Consider the following 11,487-nt stretch of genomic DNA (forward strand, 5'->3'; position numbering starts at 1 on the left):
CACAGGCACAGGACACAGGTACGATATCTGGGCACAGGACACAGAGGTATGTCTACATGGGGACAGAGGTATGTCTACATGGGCACAGGACACAGGTATGTCTACATGGGCACAGGACACAGAGGTATGTCTATCTGGGCACAGGACACAGGGGTATGTCTACATGGGCACAGGACACAGAGGTATGTCTACATGGGCACAGGACACAGAGGTATGTCTACATGGGCACAGGACACAGAGGTATGTCTACACAGGCACAGGACACAGGGGTATGTCTACACGGGCACAGGACACAGAGGTATGTCTACATGGGCACAGGACACAGGGGTATGTCTACACGGGCACAGGACACAGAGGTATGTCTACACAGGCACAGGACACAGGTACGATATCTGGGCACAGGACACAGAGGTATGTCTACATGGGGACAGAGGTATGTCTACATGGGCACAGGACACAGGTATGTCTACATGGGCACAGGGCACAGAGGTATGTCTACACAGGCACAGGACACAGAGGTATGTCTACACAGGCACAGGACACAGGTATGTATATCTGGGCACAGGACACAGATGTATGTTTACACAGGCACAGGGGCCAGAGGTATGTCTACACAGGCACAGGACACAGAGGTATGTCTACATGGGCACAGGACACAGGGGTATGTCTACATGGGCACAGGACACAGAGGTATGTCTACATGGGCACAGGACACAGGGGTATGTCTACACGGGCACAGGACACAGAGGTATGTCTACACAGGCACAGGACACAGGTACGATATCTGGGCACAGGACACAGAGGTATGTCTACATGGGGACAGAGGTATGTCTACATGGGCACAGGACACAGGTATGTCTACATGGGCACAGGGCACAGAGGTATGTCTACACAGGCACAGGACACAGAGGTATGTCTACACAGGCACAGGACACAGGTATGTATATCTGGGCACAGGACACAGATGTATGTTTACACAGGCACAGGGGCCAGAGGTATGTCTACACAGGCACAGGACACAGGTATGTATATCTGGGCACAGGACACAGAGGTATGTCTACACCGGCACAGGGGCCAGAGGTATGTCTACACAGGCACAGGACACAGGTATGTATATCTGGGCACAGGACTTGGAGGTATGTTTACACAGGCACAGGGGCCAGAGGTATGTCTACACAGGCACAGGGCACAGGTATGTATATCTGGGCACAGGACTTGGAGGTATGTCTACACAGGCACAGGGGCCAGAGGTATGTCTACACAGGCACAGGACACAGGTATGTATATCTGGGCACAGGACACAGAGGTATGTCTACACAGGCACAGGGGCCAGAGGTATGTCTACACAGGCACAGGACACAGGTATGTATATCTGGGCACAGGACTTGGAGGTATGTCTACACAGGCACAGGGGCCAGAGGTATGTCTACACAGGCACAGGACACAGGTATGTATATCTGGGCACAGGACTTGGAGGTATGTCTACACAGGCACAGGGGCCAGAGGTATGTCTACACAGGCACAGGACACAGGTATGTATATCTGGGCACAGGACATAGAGGTATGTGTGCATGGACCAAGAAGCTGATTTAGTGTGACATTGTAACACATCATCAGCCGTTGGTTTGTCTGTTACAGGCCAGATTTTGTATTTGAGACTGTGGTGATACAAACTACATCATAAAAAGCTCTCACTCACTCACTGTTATTTCTTCCGCCAGGTGTTACACCAACTATCAACCCCACAGTGAACATCACCTCGCAGGACTACTTGGGGAAATCCTCACAGGGACTGAATCATGATCAAAGTCACAACGTAGATCTGTATGCCGCCAACATGGTCGACTATCGATCCTCTGTAAGCTCTCCCACAGAGAACAGCAGTGCACCTCTCTTGGGAAATGGTGTTGTCAGAAATGGAGAAATTCCAAACTATAGTCAAAACCACAGAAGCTGGTACCAGGATCGGAGTGTATCCGCATCCACCACGGAGACTGTTGTTCCAATCACACCAAGTGAATCAGATCCTCCACCAAAATCAAACAACATCACAATGGCCAGAAACAATATAATCCTGCAGCCCCACCAGGGTCGGAACCCGACTGTGGCCAGGAACACCCATAAGCGAAGTGATGAGGAGCTGGCCGTCTCCGGCAACACACTGCTCGGGCCGGGGATGGAGGTGGCCAGTGTGAATCAGTTGAGTGAGAACACATATGACTCTGTCGGTGACAACCTAGAGACATCTTTGGTTCAGAATGATGCCCTGAACCAGCATAGAAATCCGCCAATTCCCTACTTGCAGAATCAGGTTCAAGTCCCTGCAGTTCGACCCAAAGTTGCCAATGTGCCCGGGAACGGAGTTCCATATAGACATCTTAATGAGGGAAAATCTCTTCGTGAAAAAATTGGTAAATTTATCAAACCGAAAGAACTTGGCTTAAAACTAAGTTCCTGGAATTTCTTCGGACTTAAGAGTAATTCACGTAATCAAAGTTCCATGAATCTGGAACAGGATCACAGCCAATCAAATCACAGTGTCAACGAGGACAGCTCTGGTCTCTTGAATCAGGCCAATACGCTGCCCAAGACAGTGGTGCAACCAGTGCAGACAGAAATATGCTTACAAAATGGTCATGCGTTTGTCCGCCCCAGTAATCTGGCCCTGCAGGAGATGCCCATGGCTCACAGGCAGAGTGAGGCCGCAGGGTCCTCATCTGAGGGGAGGTACCCTGAAAACAGACTGGGATTTGCAGAAGTAGGGGTGGCAAAACTCAAAAACTCCAGTGTTGGACAGCAGTCTGTTGTCCGACTGAAAGGCACCGGGCAGTCAAAGAGCACATCAGACCTGAGCCCTGCACATAATGGCAAGTCAAGGTGGCAGGAGACTAAATTATATGACATTGCTGATGGACAGAAGAGACGTCCAACTTCTCTGTCGTTGCGTGGACATAACTATGCTTCACAACCAAATCCTTATGTCGTAGTTGGACCTACTAGCATGGGCAGTTCAGCACCAAATGTTGCCCTGAAACCGCCTGATGAAAACTCAGATCCCAGTGAAAAAATCAAGAAGCGTATCAAAACGCCAGTGAATATGAAGAAGGGGCGATTCTCTCTGTATGATGATAGGCTGATGTGTCAAGGGATAGATGAATGTGTACAAAACAATACAGGCAATGGTTTAAAGAAGACCAGTCTCAGTCTTCATCAGTTGAAGCAGTCAGATATCATAGAAGTCACGGGATCCCAACCACAGCTTGTCTGATTGGATTACCTCCCATTAATGTGGATTATCTCCCTTGAATACATGTAATTCTGAATTCAGACTGAAGAGAACTTAAGTGTCAGTCATTTATGACTCATTTGGCCTATTATGAATTGCTATAACTTTTCTTAGATGCATTTTGAACTAATTTTTCTTGTTCAAGTATAACATTTAGGTGGTTAAGACAGTTACATGACTATTTATCTGTTGAATTACTGATTGTATTATTCTGCTTGCATGTTAGATTTTCTAAAGTTTTATCATATTTTTGAACAAACAATTAACCACGGTATTATTCAAAAGATTTAAGTTTCATAAATACTATTCTTAATTGTAAATTATCAATATTTGCTGAGGTATGTGTTTATTTTTTCAGTGTGTTTGACATAAGTGGAGTGATTAAAAATATAAGTCACACCTACCACTAGTTTGACAGTGTAGCAAATAATGATTGTCTCAGCAAAGGAAGCAACTGCAATCTTTTTCTCAAATTGTTTAATGTTTTTCAACGCACATATTAACTGCTGAATAGGAAATATGTATGATGTAAACTTAATTTTATAGGATGATATCATGTCTCTCATGGCTTCGATGTTTTAGGGGAGGCCATCATTGTTCAATGCAATTCTGCATGTTTGAGACTAGTTTAGATCTGTATGGACCATACACTGTCAATGTTCCTAATTAAGCGAAGCCTGGGGAACTAGAAGTTTGTTCCAATAGTGATCTGTTATATTTAAAATAGGATTACAACAGTTAAGGACCCTGTGACTTTCATTCTTAGTTTCGAGCACTGACTGTGAACTACCACGCAAATGGAATGTAAGTTTTATATCATTAGTCTTACCAGTGTATACCCTGATTCAATTTGAAATATATAGTTCAATGTTGCGTTCATTTTTGTCTTGACAACTACTGTCTTGTTTGTGTGTGGAATAAGGTCTTATTTATTTTCGATCCCTCTGTAATAGACAATGTCTGTAACACAGCATACCTTTTGAGACACCATACCATGATGAGGATGTGGGATGACCCAACTTCATTTTGAAAACATCCACCATTTGTATTATATTTGTATCACATTCATAAACTTATTATGATTTGTTGCAAGGAATCTGAAAATAACTAATACTTGTCACAATTATATACTCTTAAAATGATAATGGTATATAAATGTCTTTCAAGCATGGCATTAGATGTTAGATGTGTTTCAAGTTGAAAGTACGTACAGTAAGTCACCTACCCATGATTATCTTGTGCTTATTATGGCATTGTCTGCTGTGATTTCATCTATTTTATTCCTTTGTACACAATTTCAAACCACAAAAATACAACTTCCAAATTTCACCCTTATTTTGCGTTTAGTTTACATTTTACACGTTTCTGTCCGTTCACCATATACCTTTAAAACCACTTGGATGTCTATTGCATATAATCAAATCATGTGGATTTACATGCACCCTTCTACAGGAGAGACAAATACAAGCAAATCTTTATACATATCTTAATCTGATAATCACTGTCTTGTTCCTTGTCCTGTTTGGAAAGAATGTAAGTTTATGTAGCAAGTAGGGCGAAGTACCAGTCCAAGAGCCAGATGAAGGGTGTTCTTCCATGTTATAAACCAGTATGATGATGCCACGCGATTGTTCTTGCCGTTCACTCTGAGCCGGGGCTTTACTGGCCAAACTGAATGTGCATGTTACATAATTAACCCTGATGCAACCACACGTCATTATGCAAAATTATAGAGAAATTATGTGTCAACCAAAGCATGGTTGAAGACTCAGAAATCACTTGAATCTGTAGATTCCAGGAGTACAATCAGCTTCCGGAATCAAGGTTCTCATGATTTCGCACGAGTACTGGGTAAATGTGGAATGCTGACACAGTAATAGGTAATCTTAAGCAGTTACTTTGTGTTTCTAAAGCCAGACCAATATATTTTTCGTGGTCAATCGTTTTATTTGTTAATAATGTAATTACGATTCATTTGAGGTTAAAAGCTAAGTTTCTATAAGCAAAAACGATGTGAAAGAAGTATGTCAATCAAGGATATTTAATTTTCTTACTTTCAAAATATGTTTTGAGGCTCTTTTTGAGAATATATATGTCTGGCATGATTACATTATGTAACCTCAGAAAGGAGGAAATCATGACATGACTTCAGTATGAAAGAGTATTATTTTCCGTTAATCATAGGGACAAGGGCTAGCTAGTTTCAGTTTCTAAACAAATCAAAAGGCTGGGAATGTGTAATATGCGTAAGCGATTCTGTGCTATTGCTGACCCTGCAAATAAATGTCGACCATATTGGATACCTTTAGAAGATAAAAGGCACACTGTTAGTGATACTGTCATTGTGGTATACCTGGAAGCTGGACATGGCAGCTGTATAACAATTATAGCAAAAGACAATATCTCAAACCCATTGGGTCTCTTAAAAATACCAAATGAAGGGGACAATTGGAAAATCTCTTTTGTTGCTGACGGCATAACATATCTGCCCTCTTTAGCTCATTCTGTTTGGAATCATGACTCTATGGCTATCATGCCCGACCACATACAAAGCTGAGAAATTGAAAAAATGCATTTAGTCTTTTTCTTGCCGACCCTCCCGACTACCATATTTGCCGTAGGAAGCGCCCTGCTCCAATAAGCACCCCATGACCAAATTCCAGACCAATCTGTCAGTAATCTTGTAAACCTTCCCTTCCAAGGCAGAAAATGTACATGATGGTCCATATTTTCTTGTTTGCATTATAGATTTTTTATAATTTGAATAATAGATTTGTTTACTGCATCTCGATCTCTAAAAACAAATTGAAGTTATATATGTTATTTATAAGTGCCCCGGTCAATATCTAGGCACCCAAGATGCTTATTACAGCAAGTACGGTAATTCTTTCAAAATAAGTGACTTTATAAAAAAATGTTTTTTAGCCATTTTGCATGCAAAACAAATGAATTTTAGCAGGGTGTATGCAGGAGTTTAGCCATAAAGATATGTTAGGTCATAGACAAGGACAACGGTAAACATTGATTTGTGTAGTCCTCTATGTGTCCACTTTGTCTTATTGTGTGTCCTACTAAGGGGACTTTGTTCGCGGAGTGTTCATGCTTCAGTGCTATATTTATCATTCCTCTCTCATTTCGTGACCAATCACAGGTGAAATGTTAAGTCATTGGAGGACATATTACTATTGGCACGAAAGTCATATCCACTTGGTGTTAGAGATTATTTTAAGGGAACAATACGAGATATATTGGCCACAAGTACCAGTCTCAATCTGTCCCATGTTGTTTTGTTTATTTTGCAATGTCCTCTGTTTAACAGCATCATATGAGGCATCTTGTTATGGTTTAATTGCTTGTTATAATGTGGCTGTAAGTCATTGTATGTGATTGACTGACTTGATTGTCTTTTTTAAACAGTTAAAGCCTAGCTTTGTTAGTTGTTTATCAAAGAAGACGACACTTAGGATAAGTGTGTATACTACTGTTGGGAGATATGCATCTTCAAAGATAAGCATGACCAATATGGTTTATAAATTTGACACATAGATCTGCCTACTCTAATGTTAATTGAGTGGGAAAAAAATGTTTATTTTTGGTGAGATCTCATTTTGACTTAATACACAGTTTTTTCAACTTTATTACCTAACAAGCAGACCACACAACATGCATTATTGCTCTCTAAAATAGATTTTTATTTTTCTTAACGCATATTTCAGGTTTGCCCAAAGTACTGAAAGTTAAAAAGTCTTCATTTTGGAATTCTCAGAGAACGCTGTCTCGTCTCGTCAGTTGTTTGCTCCTGCTTGTTAGAGAATACTATAACAAGGATCAACCTCTCATTGGCTGGATTTAAGTGTATTTGAGCTGTACTTCAATTATGGAAACATTGCTTTCCCATTATTTGCATTCAAACTATTCTGGACTATGATGAGACATTATGGTGAATAATGGAGTAGGTGCATGTGGCTGTATTAGGGACCAGTTCAAAAGTTCCATGTCGGATAAAAGTCTTAATTCCTTAAGTTTATTTTTGGGGTGGTTGGGGGTAGGGTTGGGGGTGGTTGATGGCCCTGCAATTATTTATATCCGACAAAATCACCTTACCTGATTTCTCAGTGTTTTATATAGTAACTAAACTTAACCGATCCTATTTTCGCTCATATGCTGTTCACAAACACAACCAGTCTTCCACAAGGTAGGGTTTTGTCATGGCTGGCAATAGTGGTAAGTCCATCTAGTACAGTAAATAAACTTAAGTTGATAAACATTCTGAAAAAAAACAGGGGAAAACACAAGAATGCATGACAAAAGTGGCCATGAAACTCTGGACAATATTTTCTGAGTTTTTTGGGGGGTAAGGGGAGGTCTGCTTCATAACCTGAGGAATTAATTTTTTATCCAACATCAAACTTTTGAACTGATCCCTTATTTTGGCTTCGTCAAGATCTTATTATTAACGAAATTAATAACGAGTAATCTGGAATATCCTTTAAGTTAATTGCAAGCAAAAGCAAATATATTTTCTCAAAATTAATTAAACTGAGTAATTTTCGTTACGTAGATGCGTTTGGTAGTATATGATGAATATTTTGGTGTGCACTAATACCATGGATGCCTACTTCCCATTTTCTGCGTTGGTCCTGTGTTTAGAGGGTTCATTGCTGGAAGTATTGGCAACATGAAACTGATTTACCCCCTGCTATTGGAGGGGGGACATGCTGGCTATATATTTGATGCATGTATGTGTAGTCTAGTCACATAGTGTCGATCATTGTTTTTGTGTAACTGACAGCCACTGCTAAGCGGTTATTAACATTGTTGTGTAATATTATTTATGTATAATGCCTATAGCTTTCAATGGCGTGTGTTACAATTCGTATCACACGTTTGTCTATGCATTATAATGTATATGTTGATAAGCATATTTCTTATTTCCATATGCATTTTAATAGTTTGCTATGTGTATTCCATTGTGCATTATACATACCTTATCCACTGACAGGAAACTACATCAGTGAGATTCTTCACAATAACCATGTCCTTTGTAAATCTTGTACACATTAACAACCATGTTGATTCATAACATTTCATTATTACCTGATGCACTTGAGGTATATCAATGATGTTGTATAATAATAATTATCATGAAGTACTTGTCACTGATCTTATTCTATGTATTTGAAGGAAATATATCCACTCTGAGAACATTTTCAACCCAAGCATGTGGATAATTCATAGTGCCATGATTTACAATATAGTGAAAAGTAATTGTTTGTGCTGTTTAATCAAAGTGTTGATATGATGGTGTGGCATTGGTAAGTTCCAATTGTTTTGTGTTCTTTCCAAATTACAGTGCTTTATACTGAAAGGGAAATATGATTTTATTATGCTTTCATTATTTGTTTAGTTTTGTCCTTCATTGTGATAAATGTTGATGAAGGCAGACTGTAAGAAGGTAAAATTGATTAAGCACTGTTAAACAATAGATAGGTATATGATACAAGATTATGTAAAGAGTTGCATTTGTATGAGTGTTGATTAAGCACTGTTTACCATATAGATAGGTATATGATACAGAGGTGATTGTAAAGAGATACTTTGTATAAGCTCGTTGTAAGGTGTTTTGTGTTTCTGATGTTTGAGGATAATGTCATTTGTCAGACTAGAACAAACTGCTTAATGGAAGCACTCCTCTCAATGTCTGGGAGTGATTAAAAACATGTTTAATCTTTTAGGAGATTTTTTATTTATTTTTTAGACCAAAGTTCAAATTGTCATGCCCAAGAATTGCCTGCTGTATTTCAGTTACACACTAAACAAGTTCATATGCAGTACTGGTACTCCTATCTTTGAAAAGGGATGAAGTATTTCACATCTGGATTAAACCTATCATAGTTATGCATCTAAACCTTTCAGACATTGCTCCTTGTATTCCAAAGTAAGATATTGTTGAAATTAGTGTTCCAATCAAATTTGTTCTCTTTCGTGTTCCTTAAGCCATAATCATGTGATGTTATTGTTTACTTCCAAGTCGTGAAAGTCAATACAGTCAGTTTGAGTTGTTGAATCATGTAGCTGCGTTGAATGTAGTAGGTTGACTGTATGTAGATAATGTTTTGGATGTGACCCAGTTACAGTTAGTCATCAATTGAAAGAACCATGAAAACGACACTAATATTTCTGAAAAGATCTTTTTAGGGACTCGCAAATAAATATCAGTGGAGGATGGAGAGAATTGGAACAGTATCTCCAAAGGGTTGGTAAGGGTTGGGATAGAAAAAAAGGGATAGTCTCTTTATCTTAACATATTGGTAACATTTGTTAGATTGAGGTCCCAGGGAGAGAAACAATGAACAAGAATTCCTTTGTATCTCACCCTGTATCAAGAATGACCAGTCCCTGACCTGCTCAACAGAATGCTTTAGACCTACAGTATTTCCTATAAAAATATATGAATGGGAAGGGATCTACGACCATGTCTGGATTTAGAGGTATGGTTGAGGCGATATGTATACATATATAAGAAGTGACATGGCAGTAGTTATGATATTGGTAGAAGTTCAAAATGCGCCATTGAAATATGGATTTTGTACAGATTTGAGAGCTGGGATGTGATATTTTCCTGTCAACTGTGTTTAGCTGGAACACAGAATAGTATTTATATGTCTGATTACCTAAATTCATTCTTCACAATGGGGGTTGTCTCAAAATTTGCCATGCTATTTAGGAACTGTAATTTTCAGTTACAGAAAAGAACTCGTTTGTATAACATATGTAGAGATTATAATACCAGGTATCATGATTAGACCACACCTGTATTCATTTCTTACATCCACATTAAATGCCATGGTAATGTTTGAGATGACCCGTGGGTGCTGTGACCTGATGGCTGACATGTTGACCATCACCTAAGCTGTCAACATTTGCATCTATGCTATGTACCTTACCGTGCTTCTTATGCTTCTCTTTGTCACAAGTGGAGCATTTTGGCAATAAAATTGCATCTTCCTGAAAACTGTTTGTGTTTTTTGTCATTACTTGTCTGTTCATTGATTAATGGAACACTCAGAAATATTCCATGTACATCATATTGGCCTGTTGATATTTAAGTCTGGACCAGACAAACCATTGGTTGATATTATGAACAACATCCCAGATCAGTGCATTCATCATCCACTATCTACCAAGTCATTTAGCCTGACCAACCAATCAAATTTGGTAACCAATTAAGAAAAGCAATAGACTATTAAGGATCTGTTCTACTGGAGAATACACCAAGAACCATCAACTTTACAAATAATATTCTCTGAAAAGCTCTGAGACTTGTGACCAGTTATTCAAGATTATCAATGGGTTTTTTTGCCCATTTACGTCTCAATTCATTATATACTGGGATTAACAGTGTATATTGTAGCTGTCTTCATGTCATTGGAGAGGAATACAACCATTGTCTATCTTCTATTCAGAATTGGAAATTGTGTGTGTGAAAAGTTGCAAGAAAATCTAATCAGTAGGTACTGTGTTTGATGCTTGTGACAGGTCAAAGTCACCAGAGTTACAAGGATGTTTTTTTTGTTTAAATGGGCACCCAGTCATATACCACCTATGTTGTTGAAGTCTTGCCACACCTGAGTTAATCTTAATTAATGCATCCAAACACTTTACATGTCATGATAGTGAAATCTAAAAACATCTTCATCTTTTCCAAACATGTTTATCATTTGTTTTGGAACATTTATTACTTCCCTCCAAATGTAATAAGATTCTGCCATTCAACCTTAATGTCCCCACCAGCTGCTCAGACACTGTCACCATATATAAGGTATATGTGAATTCTGTCAGGGACCGTATACCAGTATATGGTCTCAGAGTCTGTATATTGACAAAATATATGTAACTGGGTGGTATTCGGGATTTCAAAGCTTAATTCTGTAAATTGAAAAAGAAATAGATCTTTTCTGTTAATATACTGGAACTGGATGGTATAAAAAATTCAGGATTTCAAAGTATTTTCTAAATTGAATAGAAACGTGACCAACCAACATTTTTTGTTCGTAAAATATACTGAACCACAAGAGAAACGTCACCCCAAGTAACATTGCATGAAATGTTGTCATTTAAATATCTGTGTAATTTTTGTCAAAGTTTCTAAAATTTAACATTATCTTGTCCGGGAAAATGAAATTTGATGATAAAAAAAT

At 39.0% G+C, this 11,487-nt stretch overlaps 1 protein-coding gene across 1 annotated transcript in view; it reads left to right on the forward strand.

The window, feature by feature from the left end:
* Positions 1–10,291, forward strand: part of LOC139465849 (bone morphogenetic protein receptor type-2-like) — a 91,292-nt gene extending 81,001 nt beyond the window's left edge. Inside the window, exon 9 of the mRNA XM_071247802.1 lies at positions 1,722–10,291. Within this exon, the coding sequence (XP_071103903.1) occupies positions 1,722–3,268 (1,547 nt within the window). The 3' untranslated portion in view covers positions 3,269–10,291. The remainder of the gene's footprint in view (positions 1–1,721) is intronic.
* The last annotated feature ends 1,196 nt before the right edge of the window (positions 10,292–11,487 follow it).

This window comes from Haliotis cracherodii, unplaced genomic scaffold (genome assembly GCF_022045235.1).
Source record: "Haliotis cracherodii isolate W230 unplaced genomic scaffold, xgHalCrac1.p SCAF_18, whole genome shotgun sequence".
Classification (NCBI taxonomy): domain Eukaryota; kingdom Metazoa; phylum Mollusca; class Gastropoda; order Lepetellida; family Haliotidae; genus Haliotis; species Haliotis cracherodii.